Here is a 23753-nt window from a genome sequence, read left to right as displayed (position 1 = left end):
TGTGGCAGTGGGAGCCGGCTGCTTGCTCACACACTGGCAGATAAGAAGCGAAGGTGGGACAGACATTAGGTGACTAAATCCCAAGTCCTTTTACATGCCTGGCAGCTTTCTTCATTCATTGCTTATGGGTCGTGCGTACAGAGTCTACACGTGTGTGCCAAAGGCCAGGCGGAGGGCATTGAACAAAATATCTTTTGTTCTTATCCTCAGGGAGTTTGCTTTCCTGGACAGGGGGCAAAGGAATAAATAAACAATGATAAATATGAGCCACATTAGGTGCCTGGAAGAAAAGGCTGCACCAGGAATGACGCCCAGAGGCGACATTGGTTCAGGCGGAGGAGTCAGGGAGACTGTGTAGAACAGTCAATTCCCCCAGTGGGTGAGGGATGGAGGAGCCTTTGTAGCAGGGGAACTGCATCAGGGCGAAGTGACAAGGCTGTTCATGCCCCGTGGACGTTAGGTCTCCTGTAGCCCAGGCTGGCCTCAAACTCAGTATATAGCCAAGGACGACGGTCTTAAGCCTGCAGCGCTGTAGTGCTGAGGTTGCACGCACGTACCACATCTGGTTTTAGATGATGCTTTCTCACCTGAGCTATGGCCCCAACCTCTGCAGTGTTTTTTTGACTGCAGTGAGAGAGTCTCGGCTTGAAGCTCAGCTCATGCTGGCTGTTCAGGAGGCTGAGCAGGAGGGTCAGTGACTGGTCAGGTAGGTGTGGACAGGACTATGGCTGCTTCAAGGTCTACCTCAGAAAAACACAAGGCTGTGAACCAAGATGGCTTTGTTGGGGGCAGGGATTCAGAAGTGACTGCTGAGTTTGTGACCTGCCTTCTTGGAGATGAGTGGTTCTCCTGAGGTGGAGCCGTCTGAGGGAGCTGGTTTCGCCAGGAGCAGGGAGAGGGCTGAGGTTGGCATGTGAGTGAGAAATACCTATGCAAGCATCTCTTGGAGACTGAGGAAGGCAGTTGGACACACTGGAACCTCGTGGTGAGGAGGTCACAGCATCGGGCTTAGGTGTCACCATTGTAGGAAGAATGTTTGAAACAGGGAAAATGGGCTCAGGTAGAATTTCTGAGAGGTGGTGACAAGTGGGGGAGGGTGTTAAATATTTAGAAAGTTGAGCAGAGGAGATCACAAAGCCACCCCGGGGTCAGAACCTGTGCTGTCACTGTGTGGAGGAAGAGGGGAGTGTAAGTGGGGCTGGGAGAAGTTGGGGTACAGGGAGGATGTAGCTGTTCAGATGTTGAAGGCTCAGGGGCATGGAGGCATGCCTGCTTGAGGCCGGCAGTGATGAATTTGTGGTGACAGCAAACAGCTTGACTGTGTGGTTGGTTAACACCAAAAGCAGGCTACAGTTGCTGAGACCCAGGTCTCTTCAGACTGTCTGTCTCTCATAAACCTTTTGCTATGTAAACATCAATGTTTTGTTCTCTTTAACAAGATTTAAAAGCAGTTGCTTTAAAATGTTAGTATGTAGTATGTGTCCTTTATGGTAGGTCCCATTATTCCCATCCTAACCCATGAAAAACAGGAGCTGCAAGCTTGTTGGACATATCTCAAGTCCTACGACTGGGCTGGTAAGATAACTCAGCAAGTAAAGGCATCTGCTGGCAAGCCCGGTGACATGAGTTCAATCCCCGGAACCCACACAGTGCTGAGAAAACTGCTTTCTGGAACCTGTCCTCTGACCTTGACACGCGCAAGTGGCCTATGTGTGCACACACAATACATGCAATATGTAAATGCTATTTTAAAAAATTAAAATCCCAGGGCTACAAGGCCATTATGCCATTCTGGGTTGAGGTTTTAAGCATCACACCTGCCATCTCAGGGCTCTGTGGTCTGCGTGGTTAGCGTTCATCGCGCTCCTGGAAGGAAGCGGAATTGCTTCAAGAACTTTCTCCTGAAGTGTCTGAAGTCCTTTCTACCTCATACCCCCCAGAGCCATGTGCACACGTGGATGCATCAGGTGCTGTCAGTTATATTATGCTCATATATAGTCAATTGTTTTTAAAACAGAGGCCAGACAGCATGCGTTTTTCTCATCCTGTGTCCCATACTCTGTGTGGCCGGGAGTGGCTGAGTTCTTAAGTTGCCCACAGTGACTCCTTGCCCAAAGCCTGGGTTCCCTGCAGTCTGTGCTGTGTATGACCTTTCTGCTGAGTGTCTATGGAATGGAGAGGTGGCCTCTTCTCCCCACTTTATAACAAAGTGAACTTAGGACTGGGAACCAGCTCTGAATGATGTCACCAGGAGGCAGAAAGCTGGAAATAGAACCTGGTCGCTCTTGTGCCTGTGCCTGACTCACTTGATAGAACTCACTCGCTTCAAGATTGTTATCGGCGGAAATTATTTCCCTTACTCTCCTGGGAGCATGGTTTAACATTTTTATGCTTGCTTAATGATAATTTTGATTCTGCCTTTTTTTAATTAAATAAAAATAAAACCTTTCCAGGCTACGTCCAGAGACTTCATGGGTCTTTGCTCATGTGTGACAGAAACGTGTAGCCACCTCGTGAAGAGGACTGAGCTGTGCTGAAGGAGCTGGCCTCTCACTGTCCTCATCATCCCTGGAGAGCCCAGCTGCCTGGAAACTTAGCCTCTGTCTCACTTACTCTGGGCTTTGCTGCCTATTAGTGGCTTCAAAATACACTTCAAAGAGCTAAGCAGGTATCCTGCACAAGGGAATCATATTGGTTAGATTCTATTGATGAGAATCTGTGAGTGGTAATTTGGTGCTAATTATTTAGTGACCGGGAGTTTGTGTGTGTGTGTGTGTGTGTGTGTGTGTGTGTGTGTGTGTGTGTGTGTGTAGAGTATTTGTATGTACAGTCATTGTGTGGGCAATTGTTATGTGCCTGGGAGCTCTAAGTTCCCAGGAGAGCCAGACCTGACTGTCTACCTGTGCAGGGCTGCAGAGGAGGGGACGTGAGGGCTCCACCTGCAGGGGAGGGCAGGGCTGGGAGGAAGGCCGTTCTAACCTGGGCTTGCATTCAGTCCCTTAAAGATGTCTTCATGTGGCCCAGCCTTCTTGAAGGCAAGGGGACATTTGTTTGGGGACATGGCCTAAGGATGGGATGGGATGGATCCTGACCAACAAGCTCTTGGTCAGTTTCTACACTTACAGCCGCCTGCCCATAAACGTGATAGAGAAGGTAGCTAGTGGCTCCCAGGATGCCACCAGTCACTGGGTAGGAAGACAGCGCACCTCCTGAGGCTTTCTCTGTTCCTTTCACTCTAGAGGCCTCTTGGTGTCCCCTTGGGACACACCCTGAGGCAGTGGGTGGGACTGATGTCAGTGTGTCCTGAGAAAGTGGGTGGAGCGAGTATGACTATTGTTGCCCTGTGTTTCCGGCAGCATTGTGGACACAGAGAGTGGCAGGCACAGGCATGGTGATGTCCATGCGTGCAACAGGGTATCACCTCAGAAGGGCAGATGCTATGATTCCACCTCCGTGAGTCACCTAGCATGGTCAGGTGAAGCGATGGGAAGTGTAAGGGAGCCGCCAGGGGCTAGGGGGGGAGATGGGAAACCAGTGTTTTGTGGGTACAGAGGGTTTGGGGTGATGAAATAGGAGATAAATGCACACAGTAGTGGGTCAGTAAGCAGTACACTTAGATGTCACCATAAGAAGTCTGGATGGACAGCGCAACTGTGGCTCAGGCTGTGGTAGAGCCTGCAAGAAAACAGGTCACCACTCCTCATGGGTGTGTTGAATACCCTGCCTATACCAGCGCTCCTGGCAGAATCATTTTAGGTACCCATGGTACAGTCTCTACTGGGCTGCAGTTGCCTAAAGACGTAATCACACGGTGCAACACGTGTCCTCTCCCACCTGTTTCTAGGACAACTGCCTCTCTGCTCATGGCACCCCAGAACCCCAGGCGTGAAGCCACACCCAGCTAAGCCCAGTCCAGGTCCTTAGGTTTACATCTTACAACCCTCAGTCATTTCCTCTCTCCTGGGTAAAGCTTAGATTGTTTCCGCCTTTGGCAAAGTCACTTCCCCTTGGAAATAAGCTTTGAGGCTGAAGGTTAAAGAGCTTGCTCTCGGCACAGGCAGCGGGCAAGAGCTTCGCTGCTTTTGAAGCCAACTTGAGGAGGAACGGTGAGAACTTGAAAGGAGCAGGAGGGAGACCGGCACCTCGTCCCTGGAGTCGGTGCTGAGGGGTTTGAAGTGCTGTGATGCTCAGAGGCTCTCAGACACTCTGAGAAGCCAAATGTTTACAGAGAGAGAGAGAGAGGGAGGGAGGGAGGGAGGGAGGGAGGGAGAGAGAGAGAGGGAGAGAGAGAGAGAGACAGAGAGAGACACAGAGAGAGACACAGAGACAGAGAGAAAGGGAAGGAAGGAGGGAGGGAGGGAGGGACACTTCACTGGACCCATGACTGTCAGGGCCTGCTCCTCTGTGGGTCATACAGACAGCTAGCTGCAGGTAAGTGAGTCTTGCCTGGATGAGATTACGAGCCCTTCAGACTGGCCGAGCACAGGCGCACAGCGAAAAGCCAGCATCAGAAGGAGCAGCAAGCCTCTGTGAGGGGACAGGATGGTCAGACAGCCTCTGTCCCTGCCAGGTCCCCTCATCCTGCTTTCCTAGATGCACTGCACTGCTGCCTCAGAGGACAAGCATGCGCTCCTTTAGAGAACGGGACCCCAGATGCGTCCCCCTTGTCTCCTGGCTCTGAGGCCTTGGGCAAGGTCCATGCCCCATGGAAGCTTCATGCTCTCTATCTACAAAATGGAAGTCAAGGGCACCCACAGTGAAGGGCTCCGAGATATTAGCACTGTCCATAAAGCCCATAGCAGAGGGCATGGTGCAGCCATCTCCTACCCCGAGGAACCAACACAGGATCTGTTCTGATGCCCTTCCTAAGACCTCAGTGCTGTGTTAAGGACTATGACACTTGTCCGCTGGAGGGCTGGCTGCACAGGCTTCTGAACCATCCTCATGTGGAATTCCATGTCCCTCCCATAGGTGACTTGCAGCATTTCAGGCCCATCTATAATCATGTGGTTTTCACTGAACTAATAGCGGAAGCCCAACCTTTGGGGTTTTATGAACCCAGGAAAATGAGATCTTCATGATTATGAGGCCTTAAATCTCACACCTGATTTAATAGGCACAGCTCAGCATCAGGATGGCCCTGTCATGTCTCAGCACTCCATAGCCTGAGTTTCAAAGGACTTTGTGAAAATTCAGACTCAGCTTGAGGCAAGAACCAGCTGTGCCTGGGGGTGACTTTCCCACCCAGACTAGTGACCTTGTGTTCATCCCCACACCAGCTCCAGGAAAGTCTTGGATTTCCTCCATGTCTTACTCTGGGCTGGGCTGGGGGTCTCTCCTGCCTGTCACCCAAGGCACAGCATTCCTTGTCATTAGCTCTTACTGTGTCTGCCAGTCAGATCATTCACCAGCCATGTGTCCCTGGCACCTTGCAGTGAGTGCTTAGTCAATGAAGGGCAAGTGACTGGTGAGCAAATGAAAGTTTAACTAAGGTGATATTTCCCCCCTAGAGTAGAGTGAGGCTTGATGGAGTGGTCACCACCCTTGGCTCTTTTGTTGACGTGTGCTATTCTTGCCAGCCTTGCCTGTTTTTAGACATCCCAATTTCTTAGTGTCACTTGTTTGTTTGTTTGTTTGTTTGAGACAGGGTTTCTCTGTGTAGCCTTGGCTGTCCTGTCAATTGCTTTGTAGACCAGCCTGGCCTTGAACTCAGCAATCTGCCTGCCTCTGCGTCCCTGAGTGCTGGGATCATAGGCGTGCATCACTGCACCCTGCTTGGTGACAGTCCTTAAAGCCCATTTTGCTAACCCCATTTTTGTTTGAATATGTCTAAATGGTATTTCTCCTTAGGAATCTACCCGTTTTCCAGAGGGGGACTTCTCTCCCCTATTGTCTGTCAGCTTTCTGTCACTTACTGAGGCTCTGGAGAAGTGGTTCTCATACAGTAGGTCACCTCACTGGGGTCCAGTGACCCCTGCACAGGGGTAGCATATCAGACGTCCTGCACATCATTCACAGCATGATTCACCACAGCAGCAAAATCACAGTTATGAAGTAGCAGCGAATTAATTTTATGGTTGGGGGGGTCACCACAACATGAGGAACTAACTGTTAAGGGGGTCACAGCATTAGGAAGGTTGGGAGCCGCTGAGCTAGAGCCTGGCCCTGGCCCCACAGAACATAGGCAAAAGTTTCTATAGGCATGTGACACCCATCTGCTGCCTGCACCCCCTTTAGACCCTGAGCTCCCTGTGACGTCATCAGCTTTGTACTCCTATAATGCTCACCTGCATTTGAAGCCCCAGCTTCTGGGTATTGAACAGAATCTTACCCATCGTGTAAGGACCCAAATCTTACATTCCTGTATCTCTTCATGTCTCCATCACCGGGAACAGTGGACATTATTAGTACATTGTGGTGAAGGTGCGAACACAGCTTGCTTGGTCACACAGTGGCGTCAGTTCCGTCGAGAGCCCTGCCTTTCTGAGCCCTACTGCTACCCCAGTGGGTGCCCTGTTAGCATTATAGCAATAGTTGCTCATCTTTTCTGGGATCATTTGGTCTTTGAGAACTGAGAAGAGAGTAGTGAGCATACACATGCACTACGTGTAAACACACACACACACACATACACACACACACACACACACACACACAAACACATATATGTCCTTTTCCACAGCAGCTGTGTGGCATCCCACCAAAGCCTTGACAGGAAGAGACCTTTTAGACCTCTGGCATAGGCTATTGAATCCGCATTGCGTCTGAGAAACTTCATGTGGCATGAGGGGACAGCTCTCTTGCTTCAGGGTGACTTTGGAAACTTTCTCTCAGCAGCCTAGTAATTAGGACTGCGGCTGCTGATTGTGTATACAGTGAGGCAGTTGCCCTAACACATCCTCAAAAGGCTCAGAGTGAGCTGTTCAAAAATGACACGGATGGAGCAGCCTGGGTGGCGAACTGTCTTCTCCCTGCATGGTTGGGGGTACTCACAGTCCCCTTTCTGAAGACCAGAGCAAGCCCAAAAGAAGGGCTGTGGTGTACAAAGGAATCTGCCCTCAGAGGCCAGGGGGAGGGGGGAGAGGGGAGAGAAACAGAAGTGGCAAGGAGCCTTCTGACTTGCTCTGTCAGAGTGCTGAGTGGGGGCAGATAGAGTGCTGGGTGATGGCCCTGTGTCTGAGCTGCCTGGGGGAGATGCTGTAGAGTCCATGCAAGTAGCGGCTGGGCCTTCCACCATGCCCACAACTGTAGCTTTCGGTTCTAACCTGGCACCTGCTGTTGTTGGCTGCAGACGGGACTCAGAGGAACCATAAATGTTACAGTGGCCCCCAGGCCTTGTCCTCCCACTGCCTCACTCTGACTGAGCAAGCCACTCAACCTCCCAGCCCCCACAGCTCCAGTAAGAAGAAATTGAATCCCACCCACAGTTTCCAAAGTGGCATTCTGAGGGTCCACAAATGGTTGATTCGTTTTCAATATGTGTTCCCCCCCGCCCCATGTTTTTGTGCATACATAGGTTTCATGTATTGTGCATAAATATTTTAACAGCTCTGTTGCCATAAACTTCACATGCCATCTGTTTACAAAAAGCCAGTGAACACTACACGTACTCTACATCCACGGAGTTTTGTAACCGGCATTCCTATCTGATTGTAGAAAACTTTCATCACTCCCAAAGGAAACTCCATAGTCTTTGGGGGTCCCTATTCCCTGCCAACCTGCTAATCTACTTCCGATCTGTGGACTTGCTTTCCTGGACATTTCATCTAAATGGCTTCCTGGCTCCTCTGTCTCAGCGGAATGTTCTCAAAGTTCATGTGGTAGTACATCTCAGCACTTTATTTCGTCTTAAGGCTGATTAAAATTGCATTTTATTTGGGCATTCATCAGTTGATGGGGACATGGACTTGTGTGCATAGTGCTTCTTTGAACATTCAGGTGTTCATGGTGAATTTTTATGTAGACGTGTTTGTATTTCTCTGTGATTGATCCTATCAAGCAGTGGAACGGTTGATTAAATGAACTGGCTGCTTTATACACTAGGGTATAATTTATATGAGCTTCTGTATGTAACAAATGCATATTGTGAAGACCAGTTTTACATGTCAACTTGACACAACCTAGAAGCCTATGAAGGGTGTCTCGATTGGGGGGATCCCCTAGGTCAGGTTGGCCTATGGCTTTGTCTGTGGTCCCTGTATGTCCCAATTCTACCCAGAGCTGCCCTAGCCCTCCTACTGGAAGCCTAGCTAACCCTGGCCTCCTGTTGGTCTCCTTCCTGAGACTACACTTTCTTCCAAGGGATTCCACACCTCATGCTCACCTGGGTGCTGCCTCCTCAGAACCCCACCACCACAGTCCGGGCCTCTCCTCATGGCTACATTTTGCCTATCCTGTAAGCCTACCTCCTCCATCCCTGGACTGTTCTGACCTGTTGGGGGTACAGGATTCCCAGTGCCTTCCTGCCTGGCTTGGGGAAGACAGAGCTGGAGTCCTGGAATCTACACCCTCTCAGAACCCCCTGGCCTGACTGACCCCCAGCGACTTGGGCTTGCAGTCAGTCTGCAGGCCGTTTGCCCTCATAGGGTTACTCTAGTCCAAGTTTTGAGAGCTTTTTCCTTTTCTTGTGTTCCCCGCCCCCCCCCACCCTTACACTGACCTGTCTTGGCCTCTACTTGTCATCTCTGTCACCAAAGGGGAATCCAGTATGTTCCATGGGGAGAGTAGAGCCGTTGATCTCATGGGCTCTATAAAGCGTGTCTGCGTCCTGACTTTGAATGCCAACAGGTTTGCTTTTCCTGGTTTTGCTCTTCCGCACATTTGATGAATGTGTCCTCCAGCTGCAGGCAGGAGCCTTCCCTCCCAGACAGGTCACAGGTCTGAGCCGGCTCAGTTACCCTGGGCCAGCCTCTGGATTTCCTGATAACTCAAAAGTCCCCCAGACATCGGGTGCATGCTGTGTATCCACTACTGAGGAGGCAAAGGCGTGTTGACAGCTGTGGGCTCCAGGCCAGCCAGAGCTATGTGGTGAAACCTGCCTCAAAACGAAGCAAAACAAAACAAAGAAACAAACAACAAAACAACCCGAAAAACAAAAGCCAGGAGACTGGACAGATACCTCCAAAATGACACAGTCTACCTGTTTCTCAGCCCTCCCCCCCCCACCCCCCACCCCCTCCAGCCCCCCTCAGAGCTGTTGGATCACTATGGGCTCCCACTGGTACGACACAAAAGACCCATGGTGTCACATTTGCACAGCTTGTGTGCACTGGGTGGCCTGCAGGACCAACAACGAATGCCTGGCCAGGTAGTAACCCTGCCCACAGCTTGTCTGCCCAAAAAGCCAGAAGTACTTACTGCGATGAGCTCACACTTGATTTTCCAGCATTTGGCAAGTTTGCTGAGAACCGTTAAAGCAGGAATAAACTAGCCACACACATTTGTGTGTTCTCTGCTAACATCTCAAAAGTCTATTTTACCGACCTAGAACAACAGAGGAACAGGCCTTATTTGAACAAGCTGGTTGACAGACAGTTCTTTGTGTTTTAATTTCAATTTGATTTCTTTGTCTGATTCATCAGCTGGAGACTTAAAAAAAAAAGGGGGCGGGGTTTAAAATCAATATTGCGGCTTGTAGTCATAGTAAAACAAACAAACAAAAACCCAGCTTCTGACAATGGGCAAAGAGACACTTCGTTGGTGCTGGTGTTCTTATATCAGTCAGGGGAAGAGCAGGTGGCAGTCCTTTGTTCATCCTAGCTTGACGCCCGGCTCGATGGCCAAAGCTGTTTTATACCTAGGACACATAGAAGAAATCAAATCAAATCACATCCAGGCAACGCAACACAGGAGGAGAAAGACAGACAGAGGCATTCCACTATGCCCACATGACGCAGATAAGAAGAGACACCCACAGACCTCCCCTCCATCCCATGGCAAAGGTAGGCCACGCATTGCAGTGCAGGAGGAAGAAGACAGAGACCTGAGGACTGCCACGCCACCCATTGACCTGCCTTCCACCCCATTGCCATCAGCCAAGCAGCACAAAGGATGCCACCCAGGCCCCGCCCCCAGCCACATGGCCAGCTTGCAGTGGGAGCCACCACAGTGTGCAAGTGTGTGGTGGACAGATGGGTCGGAAAGAGACATAGAACAGCTTGTATATTATGAAGAGAGATGGACACTTGAGGGTAGAGAGGGGTAGCCTGTTGTAAGTGGCCAGCCTTGCCACTTGGGGCCATGGTGAAGTCCTAGTCCGAGTTGCTGCTGAGGGCCATGTCAGGGTCTGTGGTGGCAGGGGTCAGTGTCCATGTCATTGGCTCATGTTACCACTAGAGAACATGGGTATGTTCCTGGGCATCTACTGGGGACCATGTGGATGTGCAGAACTGGCTCCGCCCCTCTGGCTGTGGCCCTCTGAAGAGCTGGCCCCATCTCTCACTAGTGGCAGCACTGAGGAGCTGCACTACAGTGGAGCTGGCCCCAAAGCATGAGTATGAGAGAGCTGACACCCCCCCCTCATTTGCCATGGGTCGGCATGGCCGTAGAGGAGATGTCCCCAGCCCCAATTTCTTGCCACCTTTGGCAGACCCACAGGGTCATAAAAAGGATTAAGTTGGCCCTGCCCCTTACCTGGGCTGGTCCTGGTTGAGGGGGTGCAAGTGAGTCAGCCCCGAGGCAACACTTACCTGCTGAATTCGGGGGAGATTCACTGCCCCCACACCCTGTCACTTGTGGCAGTTGGGAGAACTGGCCTGGAGGTCATGATAGCAGGTGAGCTGGTCCTGTCCTTTGCCAGCTGCAGCACTTGGGAGAGCAGGCCCTGCACCTTGCCTGGGCAGCCCTGTTGGAGGGGGTGCAGGGCTGGGATGCAGGTGAGCCAGCCCTGAGGGCAAGATAGTGGGAGAGCTGGTGCTGCCCCTCAAAGGTTGGAGCAATTGAGAGAGGGGTCCCACACCTTGTCTGGGTAACACAGTGGCTCTAGCTCTGGAGGTGTAGGTGTAGGTAAGCCAGCTTGAGGGCATAAGAGCAGATGAGTTGGCCCTGCTTCCTGCCAATGGCAGCAGTTGGTGGCCTAGCCAAAGCAGTGCTAGAGAACTTGCCCCACTGAGAAGCGAGAGCCAGGGCACTGACCAGCTCGGCTGCCACCCAGGCCCAGATCCAGGGGTCTGCGTTGGTCCACCCCAAATTCTATATCATCTCTGAACAATTGGGATGTGTGAAAGGGCCAGTCCTGCTGATCCATAGCTGCAGGATCTCCATGACACAGGGTGACAACAGGATAACCAGGAGGTGTCCCAGTGAGGATACAGTATTGACGGTGTCACAGAAACTGGACATCTTGAACAGGACCAATGTCTCATTGCAATGAACATTTGTAAGTGAAGCTAGGTGGACAGAGGGATATACTGTGGGACACACTGTGACACACTACAGCTTCCACACAAGATGGTTCCTATTGGGCGCGTGCGTGCGTGCGTGCGTGCGTGCGTGCGTGCGTGCGTGCGTGTGTTTTTTGGGCAGGGAGGTTGCAAGGGTGAAGGACGCATATGAGGAATGGGGAAATGATGGAGTGCATGATACACTTACAAGTTATCAAAAAGGTTTTAAATAAAAATAAAAATCATGACATTTTGTCTTTTTTAAAATCTGAGATTATAATATAATTACAACAGTCTCTCTTTCCCCCTTTCCCTCCAAGCCTTCCCATGTACCCCTCCCCTCTCTTCTCCAAATGAATGGCTACTTTTTTCATTGTAATTATATGTGCATATGTATATACATATATGTTTCTGAACATAACCTGCTCAGTCTGTATGATGTTACCTGTCTGTCTGTTTTTAGGCTGGCGGTTTGGCATCGGATAATCAATTGTGTACTTTCCCCTGGGGAAAATCTCCTTTTTATAAAATCAAACCTGCTTCCCTGCCTTTATGAGGAGGACCCCAGTAGTCCCTGGGGTTTCTAATCACTGCCGTCTGCTTTCTGGCATTGGCTCTAACTTTAGGAGAGCTAGTGAAATCTCGGAAGAAGGTTGGTATATAGAGCAAGGCAGCTGGGAGCCCTTCGCCCAGAGGACGGGCAGGAGGGCGTCGGCGTGACTGGCATTGAGACTGCTGACCCAGTGCAGGCACTGTTTCGCTGTCCTGTCAGATCCCATGGCCACCCCAGTTGCCAGGTGAGCTCTAGGGGTGCCCTTATCCCAGGAGCACTTCCGGTGAAGCCTAATATCTATAGCAACAGGACAAAGCCTGCGTTTGTGAATGCTGTGATGGCCGTTTTGCTTTACAACTTAATCCTATCTTCAGGGAAGTGACTTCGGCTTCTGCTATAAGACCCTCTGGGATCTTGGCTTTAAAGTTTGCAGCACGTGACCAATATTATTAGCTTAACAGCCCTTGCTGAATGCAGCACAAGCTCAGAAGACTGTGGTCCTCAGAGGTTTAAAACCCTCGGAAAAAGAAGGAGGCAACAGTGAAATGTTGGGGGTTTGATTCTGCTGTGAGAGCCTTGTGTTTGCAGAGCATCATTTTCAGAAGGCATGCCCGAGTGACGTCAGGTGCAGGTTTCTATACAGCTCTGTACTTACGGGCTCCTTTACAGGGTTCCATAGTAAAACAGCGACAAATGGCCAATGAATGTCCTGTGTTTTAGGTCACTGCAACCTCTTTTTTTTTTTCTTTTTTTTCTTTTTCTGCAGAGCAAAGACTTGCTGATACAGGCATGAGGCTTGCCTCAAGCTTTTTTTGATTGAGCACCCCAAGGGGCTGAGACTTTTAGTTTTTGAATCTGTAAAGGAGCCTGGGGTTGCACGCTCCCCTCGTTTGTAAGGTAAAGCCCCACCTTCCCCCATTCAGTAGTGGGAAACTTTCTAAGACTGGGTTCTGGGCCTTGCAAAACAAAATGGAGGCTCAGACATCAAGCATTGCTCACTAATTATTTAGAGAGGAGAAGGTCAAGTGCCATTCCGAGAAGAGACGTTTGGGACTACCCACCTGATGAAGGGAAGTTCTGTGGCCAGCCAGGCTTGAATGAGCATCTGCTGTTTCCTGAGCCTGGTTCCTTCCCAGGAGTACACAGGAGAGGATGGCGTGGCCCTTCCCTAGGGGACTGTGGTGGTTTGAATGCGAATGACATCATAAGTGCATAGGCTTGAATGCTTGTTTCCCAGCTGGTGGGACTGTTTGGGAAGACTTAGGAGGTGTGGCTTTGTTGGAGAAGGTGCATCAGTGGGGATGAGCTTTGACATTCTCAAAAGCCCGTGTCATTCCCAGGTGGGGCTCTCTGCCTGGTGCTTGTGGGTCCTATGTGATCTCTCAGCTCCTGCTCAGTTCCATGCTCCCTGCCATCGTGTCGTGGACTCACCCTCTGAGACCATAAGCCCCAAATAAACTCTTCTGTAAGTTGCCTTGGCCATGGTTCAGAGCACTAGAACAGTAAGACAGAACTCCTCTGTCTAGCCTTGTTTGGTCTTGGGTCAGGGGTTGAGGGAACCCCCAATGAACACATGACAGAATACTAAATTATAAGTTTGGGATCATCTTAAGGATATACTAAAATTTTATTTTTATTTACTTTTTGTTATAAACTGTCTGAACAGAGGTGATCATGTTGTTGTGGGGTTTTCCTCCCGGCCCCAAGATCCCAGAATAATGACTAATGAGACTTAAAATATTTTTTACAAATATCTAGGCCACATAGGTAGTCTTTTCTATGACTAAGCTCATAACTTAAAAATAGCCCATTTATATTAATCTACATTCTGCCACATGGCTGGTTACCTGGGCTCAGGTGCCATGTGTCTGTCCCCCTCACATCTTGCCAGGAGAATCTCCCAAACCTGGCACTATCGCAACATCTTTTCTTCTCCTGGATGCCCCACATCCTATTTCCTGCCTCATCTATAGGCCATTAGCTTTTTATTGACAAGTGATGCTTCCACACAGATACAAGAGATTCTTTCTACCTGATCATTGTGTCCTCAGCCGAGTCACTTGCCCTCACTTCCCACACCTGTGAAAAGATGACTGTACCATTCAGCAACCAACTCATAGCCAGGAATGTATGTAAGTGGGCTTCATGCAAGAAGACGGAACATCAGGTATCCGGCCCAGCTGTGCCCCAAGGTTCCAACCCGTCCACCAAGCTGGTGTTCTGGTTCCAGAGAAAATAGACCTAGGTTCTTGTTTCTCTGGTCCTTTGTGTGTGTGTGACACACATGTGGCATGTGGACTTCATTCCTGGTTGTGCCTGGAACTCGCCGGGTCCTCTCTAGCCTCAGTTCTCCAGGCTAAATGGCTGCTTTCCTTTGCTCATTGACCTTTGTAAGGTCTCCATGCAAGGATGACTGAGACTCAGGGGCTGGTTACTATCACTTCCATCCCGAGTGTGCTGATGGGGGAGAGTAAGGGAATTAACTGGAGGGCAACTCACCCTTGGCCACAGCAGGATGTTGGAGGTGACCTCCTTTAGTGGGGTCAACTGTCCTGTTCATCGGAATCCCCTGGTGGATTAAAAAAAAAAATCCTCCCAGCCAAGCCCAGACAAGAAAGGCAGACTCTGGAGGCAGGCCCAAGTGGCAGATTCTTCAAGGGGCATTCCAGTGTGCAGCTAGGCTCAAGTGAGCTGGCTTAAGGTACCTTCCTTGTTTTACACAAGGACACAGCCCAAGGCCCAGGGGTCAGCTTCTAGTATGTCACAGCCTGGTCCTAACAGTTGTGTCAGGGCTTTCCACTCCTTGGGCAGTGCCCACCACCTCACCTTGTCTTTCTAAGAGAGCCACAGAGACACTCTGGCTGTGGTGTGTCTTCTATCACCCCACTCACTCTCCCAAGGTCCTCAGAGTCACTGCTGACCAGGATGAAGACAGAGTAGGCATTAAGAAGCCTTTCAGAATGGCCAGACCACCGAGCCCACCGGCCGTTGGACAGTTACTTTGGATGGATAGCACCTGTTCCTGCCCTGGGAATGGGAGCAATGGCTCTTTTGTGCTTAAGCTTTAGGGATGCTGGCCCTGGGCACTGCTCTCCCAGGTCTCTGTACCCTTAATGTATGTGATATGTGAATGAATTTATTAGAACTTGGCCACTCTGTCCATCGCCAGGTCCCTGGGAGCACACAGATGAGCTGTGCATGGGTAATTACGAGTGGAGTAATTTGGTTCCTGTAGGCACGTTCAGCTATGTAGATGTACTGTCATGGACCACGGCTCAGAGTCCCGCATTCGGTGCATAACATTTTGAAATGAGTATGAAAGGGTTTCTGGAAGCTGGGTGGCACGTGGGCATTGGGTGTGAACCACACTGGGGCCAGCGTGTCTGGCGTGGCAGGTCCTTGCTGTAGTAGGTACACAAGAGAATGGCCAATGAGCATGAGCAATGCGCTAGTAGTCCTGGGCACTTTGATTTGGTGGCTTCAGCATATAATGCTTGTCTTTGAGCCTTGCTGCTCTATTACTAAATGTCTGTGTGGTTGATAAAGTATCCTGCGATTTTGGTCCAAGGCTAAGAAGTGTTTACCAGTCATTAAGGTACGGAAAGACCTTTGTTGGTCAACTGTGCCTGTGATAAAGGGCAGCCCGGCAAAGCGCTCAGGCGAGGAAACAAATTGCAGGGCGAAAGTGGCTTCCTGCCCTTAGCTACCTCATCCATGCAGGCTTCCTGAGGGCAGAAGGTGAGGGCAAAGATGTTTCTACGTATCTTGGAAGGATCTATCGTGGTAAGGTGTGAGATGAACACAACGGCTAGCTCATGGGACACACCGTCTGACAACAAACAGGTCCTCATCTTAGAGAGGACAAGGTGTCAAGCTGGCCTGTCATGGCGCCATGTTACAGTTTCTTGTAGTGGCCAGGAGTGGCTGTTTCTAGGCTGTGTATCTCTGCCTCAGAGAATCCTCATGAAGAAGGGATGCACACCCACTGATTTAAAGAAATGGGCGAACGTTCAAATTTGAGCTTCTCTTTCCTCTTTAAAGAATTGATGCCTTAAGAGTGTCTGCCCATCTGTCTCTCTGTCTCTGTCTCCCTTGTGTATGTGCCTGTTTGTCTGTCTATCTGTCTGTCAGTCTTAGTTACACTGCTATAACAAACTACCAAAGACTAGATGGCTTGCAAGTAAATGAGAACTGTTTTCTCACAGGAAGAGTCTGGCAGCCTCTAGACAGTCCACTAGCTTTGTGTTTAGATTAGTGAGAGCCTTGTTCCAGATTACAGACAGCTGACTTATCCGTGTGTCCCCATATGGCTGAAAGGGAACTGGCGTGCTTTCTTGGGACCTTTTTATAAGGCACCAATCCCATCCCTGAGGGCTCCTCTCTTGTCACACAGTTGCCTCCCTGAGTCTCCATTTTCCAATACCATCACACTGAGTGTTAGGCTTTCATATGAGCCTTGGGGATGCAGAGCAGAAAACATTTAATCTGCAATAATGTACACTCTTGACTTTGTGCCTGCTCAGCTCATGAGGAAAATATCCAATGTGCTGATCTGAAAAAAAAAGCAAGTTCTTGTAACAGTGTAGAAGAAGATGTATCCTAACTGTTCCAAACATGTGCCTTTCTTTGCCTGAGTGGGAAGAAGTCAGCTAGATTGAGCTTACGCACAGGAGCTTGTGCCGTTGGAATCTGCACTTTGTGGGAGCAGCTAGCCTTTCTGGAGAGAGAGCCAGGGAGCGGGGCAGCTCCTGAGTTCAGGTGGGATCCGGCTGCTCTCAAAAGATTAGAACTGAGGGGTTGCAGTTGAGTTCTGCAGTGGTCCTGTGGACACCTGCTTCAACTCAAGCCCCTAAAGAGCAGGGGTCAGCATGATGGGCCATGTGTTTAGAGGCCAGGCCAGAGGCCATACTGGGTAAGTGGGTAGACCCCAATATCTTCAGGGGATGAGCCAAGCTGAGGTTGGCTGGGGCCTGGATCGTGTCTGCTCCTGAGCAGTGGCTCCGGAGCTTGAGGAGCCTGCCAAGGGTGACTATGGGGGGTTGGGGGTGGGGCTGGCAAGGGCAACTATGGAGTGGGCAGGGAGGGGCGCAGCCATCAAGGGACACAGCTGCTGCATCACTTTGAACAGAGCTCTTTTCAGTGGTCACCCAAAAATGCTGTCCTACAGAGGGAGGCTCAAAGCATCGCAGGATGGACGGAGAGTATCTGTGACGCACATTTATTTCTGCTTGTGGCTGCGTTGTCTCTAGTGGCAGTTTAGTTGTGTACCTGTTAATATTTTTCTTTTAGATTAAAGGCCTGGAACGGTACCAGAAATGCATACACTATACTTCCACTGATAAGACGTGGCCATAAGGCAGGGCACGGAGGTGGGGTGGGCACCAACTTTACAGGTGGTGAGCCTATCGGCAAGTGCCTCTGCTTCCCAGGGAGCCCACGGAAGAGAAGCATGACACGAGGTGGATTTCGGTGGAAGGAACACACGTATCTCAGCTAGGCTAAGGCACAGTGCATTTTGGCAAACTCTGCTAGTAGGGATGGGAGGAGGGGGCAGAGCTTATATAGTCAGCCTCTTTATTTTTTAATTAATTTTAATTATGTGTTTGTGGGGGGAGGTGCCTGCAGAACATGGAGACTTCAGATGCCCCCGGTGATGGGAATATACGTGCCTTACTATCTCGTGTGAGTGCTGGAAACCAGGCTCAACTCCGCAAGCTCGGTATGCGCTGCTGAGCCTCTTTCAGCCCAATCTTTCCAATTTTCGGGATGAGAAAAGAGATTAACGACCGGAAAGCCTAGACATGCCTCTTTGCATAATTGTGAGCCTTGTGGGTTGAGATGGGAGCATCTATTGTCGAGGGGTGCATTGGGCTAGGGTGTGCTGTCATAATCTCAGCCCTGAACTCTAAACCAGCCAGAGTTAGCATTGGAGGGGCTGGGGTTCACTCGCCAGCCTTTCTTAAGACTAACTGGGATTTTGACACTGTATCTTAACTGATGTGCAGATGCTCAGAGCCATAGCTGCAGGATGCTGTCGCCGGGGTTTCCAAAAGCTGAGCTCTTGGCAGAGTCAGTGTTGCTTGGTCCCCAGTGAGTTGGCTACCTCTTAAAATCACTTCTGTACCTTGGGTTCCCGAGTAAGACGGCTGCGTTTCTGACAGCTGTGGCTCCCTGTTGATGACCTGACCGTATTGTGTGGATGGAAGTTCAGTGTTACTAAACCACACTGTTTAGTCCTGTTTGTCACCAAGACAGCGAGAGTCATGTTAGGAAATCAGTCAGCATGAACGGCAATGAGGATCTGAGACAATTAAGCTAAAACAGCCTATAGTTAAAGAAAAGAAGGAAAACTTGGGTGCACAAATAATGTTTTATTTGTAAATGGTTTCAGTATTAAACATTAAGCTACGTCTTGGAAAATTAATAAAGCCTTTGAGTAGGTTGCAAAAAATATTTTTTCTGTTTGTCTTACAAAAGAGTGGTTGTCAGGCAGGAGAGATGGCTCAGAGGTTAAGAGCACTGGCTGCTCTTCCAAATTGGGGTGTATGTATGTGTGTGTGTGTGTGTAAATTTATTTATTATTATTATGTGTATGGTAAGGCAGATATTCAAGTGCCACCAAGGACATGTGGCAGTCAGAGGACAAATTTGTAGAGACCATTCTCTCGTCAGGGGTGGAAGTCTCACCTGTACCCCTTTCTTCTTAAAATTTCTTTTACTATTTGACATCATATTATAATGGCATAATTTCCCCCTTCCTGTCCTTTCCTCCAAATCCTCCCATATAGCCCTCCCTGCTCTCCTTCTAATAAATGGCCTCTGTTTTTATTAATTGTTATTACATGCATGTATGTATCTGTGTATACATACATATTCCTGAATACACAAACAGGGCCTGCTTGGTTTATACAGTGTTATGTATATCTGCATGTCTAAAGGGCAGGCTGCTTGGCATTGGATAACCAATCCACGTGCTCCTCTCTGGCGAGAGACTTATTTCTCACACTCCCCAGCACTCTTTAGTTGCCTGTAGTTCCTTGTGTAGGTAGAGTTGGGGCCTCCTGCCCCCCTCCCCCCCGCCCCCCTCACCCCTGCCCTCCCTCCCCCGTCCCGGTTACGTTTCTGTTGCTGTCCTTGTTCAGTTCCTGTTCAGGAGACGCAATCTCACAGCAGATTCCTCTGGCTCTTACAGTCTTTCTGTGCCCTCTCACGCCACGTTCCCTGAGCCTCAGGCGTGGGGGGGGGGGGGGAGGGTGTGTGGCAGGGGTTGTTTCCATTGGGACTGGGCTCCGCAGCTCTGCATTTGATAGGCTGTGACTTGCCAAAAGTAGTGCTTTCTGTCTGCTGCGAAGAGAAGTTAGCTTGGTGCAGGGTGAGTGCTACACTTCTTTGTGGGTATAATGACACATGGTTGGGATGTAGTTAGGGATGGCACTGGGTTTTTTTTTCTGATAGTTACTAATTTACACATTTACTGTGCACTTCTAACTTCCGGTTTTTTGTCTCTGTAGACGTCGTCTCATCTCCCAGAGATCATCTTTGGAGACCCTGGAAGATATTGAGGAGAACGCGCCTCTCCGGAGGTGAGTTTTTCCCATGCTTCCTGGGTGCGTATGTTGTGACAGCTGGCAGTACATGGGAGATTCTTTCCGTTCCTAGCCTTCCCGGTTAAATTTTAAAAAATAAGAATTTGACTCCCAAGGACAAAGAATTCTCAGGGTGGAACCCCAACTCTCTGAAGACATGTGAAAACTAGGCCACCCCACTAATAGACTAACGCCAGCCAGTGTGCCTGCACATTTGACGGCTCCTTTTCTTGTGGCTACCTCTGTGGTTGGTGCCAGGAAGGCGGCATCTGCCGTGTCTCAACCCTAGCCGCCCTCCTCATCTTGAAAGTGCCTGTTTATGGACACAGAGCTCATATTAGCCCTGGTGTTACACAGTGCTTAAGATCTTAGGCCTTACTCCCAGCAGGAGAGGCAACCAGATCTCCTTAGGAGGTGACCATGACGTCACTCTCTCGCTAGTTGCTGGGGCAACCTGGTGAAGATAGTTTCAAGGGCTCCCTTGGGTTTGAAAGCATTTCATTCCATTTTCCCTTGGGGATTAGAAAAGTGCTATCGAGACACATTTTTGGGATGACAGCAATTGCCTGTGACAGGCAGGTTTCCCTCCCCTAGCCCTGCCCTCTCTTTTGGCCCACATGTGTGCAGAGGTCTGGCCAGGTTTTCCTTGTGGAGGAGAAGACACTCGAATGTTGGTCTTCTCCATACAGCTCCAGGCTGGCAAGGGAAAGGTGTGTGGTTCAGTGCTTTGAAAGGAGCCAGGGCAAGAGGAGACAGATGTTTGGGCTTCCCGGGGACTGTGAGGCAGACAGCAGACAAGAAGACCCGGAGGAGGCTGGGAGCTCCCACGGACTGGCATCAGCCCTTCCTGAACCTGCATCTGCTTTCCATCTGCTTGGCTACATTCGAGGGCATAGCTTCCCCCCTGAGCCTTGAGCCTCCACTGTGGAGGGCAGGATGCCATCCTGAGAGGTTCCTCACCACTGTGAGAAGCAGAGGACTGCGCCAACCCAGATATCAGCGGGCAGTGGAATCTGCTACTGGCATCATCCGAAAGGCTAGGGTTGCAGGCTGGTCTCTACTGTTGAAGTTTCTGGAAACATACAGAGCTCCCGGAAGCCCCGAAGGACATGTTCTGTGAGGCACTGTTACAGGCCAAGGGGAGTCCATGCTCTGTGAGGCAGTGTCACAGACTGAGGGAGGACATGCTCTGTGAGGCAGTGTGACAGACTGAGGGAGGACATGCTCTGTGAGGCAGTGTCACAGACTGAGGGAGGACATGCTCTGTGAGACAGTGTCATAGACTGAGGGAGGACATGCTCTGTGAGACAGTGTCACAGACTGAGGGAGGACATGCTCTGTGAGACAGTGTCACAGACTGAGGGAGGACATGCTCTGTGAGACAGTGTCACAGACTGAGGGAGGACATGCTCTGTGAGACAGTGTCACAGACTGAGGGAGGACATGCTCTGTGAAGCAGTGTCACAGACTGAGGGAGGACATGTTCTGTGAGACAGTGTCACAGACTGAGGGAGGACATGCTCTGTGAGGCAGTGTGACAGACTGAGGGAGGACATGCTCTGTGAGGCAGTGTGACAGACTGAGGGAGGACATGCTCTGTGAGGCAGTGTCATAGACTGAGGGAGGACATGCTCTGTGAGGCAGTGTCACAGACTGAGGGAGGACATGCTCTGTGAGACAGTGTCACAGACTGAGGGAGGACATGCTCTGTGAGGCAGTGTGACAGACTGAGGGAGGACATGCTCTGTGAGGCAGTGTCACAGACTGAGGGAGGACATGCTCTGTGAGACAGTGTCACAGACTGAGGGAGGACATGCTCTGTGAGGCAGTGTCACAGACTGAGGGAGGACATGCTCTGTGAGGCAGTGTCACAGACTGAGGGAGGACATGCTCTGTGAGGCAGTGTCACAGACTGAGGGAGGACATGCTCTGTGAGACAGTGTCACAGACTGAGGGAGGACATGCTCTGTGAGACAGTGTCACAGACTGAGGGAGGACATGCTCTGTGAGGCAGTGTCACAGACTGAGGGAGGACATGCTCTGTGAGGCAGTGTCACAGACTGAGGGAGGACATGCTCTGTGAGGCAGTGTGACAGACTGAGGGAGGACATGCTCTGTGAGACAGTGTCATAGACTGAGGGAGGACATGCTCTGTGAGACAGTGTCACAGACTGAGGGAGGACATGCTCTGTGAAGCAGTGTCACAGACTGAGGGAGGACATGCTCTGTGAGGCAGTGTCATAGACTGAGGGAGGACATGCTCTGTGAGACAGTGTGACAGACTGAGGGAGGACATGCTCTGTGAGGCAGTGTCACAGACTGAGGGAGGACATGCTCTGTGAGGCAGTGTCACAGACTGAGGGAGGACATGCTCTGTGAGGCAGTGTCACAGACTGAGGGAGGACATGCTCTGTGAAGCAGTGTCATAGACTGAGGGAGGACATGCTCTGTGAGACAGTGTCATAGACTGAGGGAGGACATGCTCTGTGAGGCAGTGTCACAGACTGAGGGAGGACATGCTCTGTGAGACAGTGTCACAGACTGAGGGAGGACATGCTCTGTGAGACAGTGTCACAGACTGAGGGAGGACATGCTCTGTGAGACAGTGTCACAGACTGAGGGAGGACATGCTCTGTGAAGCAGTGTCACAGACTGAGGGAGGACATGCTCTGTGAGACAGTGTCACAGACTGAGGGAGGACATGCTCTGTGAGGCAGTGTCACAGACTGAGGGAGGACATGCTCTGTGAGGCAGTGTCACAGACTGAGGGAGGACATGCTCTGTGAGGCAGTGTCACAGACTGAGGGAGGACATGCTCTGTGAGGCAGTGTCACAGACTGAGGGAGGACATGCTCTGTGAGGCAGTGTCACAGACTGAGGGAGGACATGCTCTGTGAGACAGTGTCATAGACTGAGGGAGGACATGCTCTGTGAGACAGTGTCACAGACTGAGGGAGGACATGTTCTGTGAGACAGTGTCACAGACTGAGGGAGGACATGCTCTGTGAGACAGTGTCACAGACTGAGGGAGGACATGCTCTGTGAGACAGTGTCACAGACTGAGGGAGGACATGCTCTGTGAGGCAGTGTCACAGACTGAGGGAGGACATGCTCTGTGAAGCAGTGTCACAGACTGAGGGAGGACATGCTCTGTGAGACAGTGTCACAGACTGAGGGAGGACATGCTCTGTGAGACAGTGTCATAGACTGAGGGAGGACATGCTCTGTGAGACAGTGTCACAGACTGAGGGAGGACATGCTCTGTGAGGCAGTGTGACAGACTGAGGGAGGACATGCTCTGTGAAGCAGTGTCACAGACTGAGGGAGGACATGCTCTGTGAGACAGTGTCACAGACTGAGGGAGGACATGCTCTGTGAGGCAGTGTGACAGACTGAGGGAGGACATGCTCTGTGAGACAGTGTCATAGACTGAGGGAGGACATGCTCTGTGAGGCAGTGTCACAGACTGAGGGAGGACATGCTCTGTGAGGCAGTGTGACAGACTGAGGGAGGACATGCTCTGTGAGACAGTGTCATAGACTGAGGGAGGACATGCTCTGTGAGACAGTGTCATAGACTGAGGGAGGACATGCTCTGTGAGACAGTGTCACAGACTGAGGGAGGACATGCTCTGTGAGGCAGTGTCACAGACTGAGGGAGGACATGCTCTGTGAGGCAGTGTCACAGACTGAGGGAGGACATGCTCTGTGAGACAGTGTCATAGACTGAGGGAGGACATGCTCTGTGAGACAGTGTCACAGACTGAGGGAGGACATGCTCTGTGAGACAGTGTCACAGACTGAGGGAGGACATGCTCTGTGAGACAGTGTCATAGACTGAGGGAGGACATGCTCTGTGAGACAGTGTCACAGACTGAGGGAGGACATGCTCTGTGAGACAGTGTCACAGACTGAGGGAGGACATGCTCTGTGAGACAGTGTCACAGACTGAGGGAGGACATGCTCTGTGAGACAGTGTCACAGACTGAGGGAGGACATGCTCTGTGAGGCAGTGTCACAGACTGAGGGAGGACATGCTCTGTGAGGCAGTGTCACAGACTGAGGGAGGACATGCTCTGTGAGGCAGTGTTACAGACTGAGGGAGGACATGCTCTGTGAGGCAGTGTCACAGACTGAGGGAGGACATGCTCTGTGAGACAGTGTCACAGACTGAGGGAGGACATGCTCTGTGAGGCAGTGTCACAGACTGAGGGAGGACATGCTCTGTGAGGCA

General features: G+C 50.7%; 1 protein-coding gene across 2 annotated transcripts in view; it reads left to right on the top strand.

Moving 5' to 3' along the window:
- Positions 1–23753, top strand: part of CABLES1 (Cdk5 and Abl enzyme substrate 1) — a gene marked incomplete at its 5' end in the record, with an annotated part of 101672 nt that overhangs the window by 19349 nt on the left and 58570 nt on the right. For both annotated transcript variants that reach the window (XM_084780730.1, XM_084780729.1), the window contains one exon: positions 19446–19517. In XM_084780730.1, the coding sequence (XP_084636856.1) occupies positions 19446–19517 (72 nt within the window). The remainder of the gene's footprint in view (positions 1–19445; positions 19518–23753) is intronic.

Source organism: Acomys minous (assembly GCF_964271855.1).
Source record: "Acomys minous genome assembly, chromosome: 4".
Taxonomy (NCBI): domain Eukaryota; kingdom Metazoa; phylum Chordata; class Mammalia; order Rodentia; family Muridae; genus Acomys; species Acomys minous.
The sequence above is the reverse complement of the archived record's forward strand: the minus strand, read 5'-3'. Positions and strand labels throughout refer to the sequence as shown.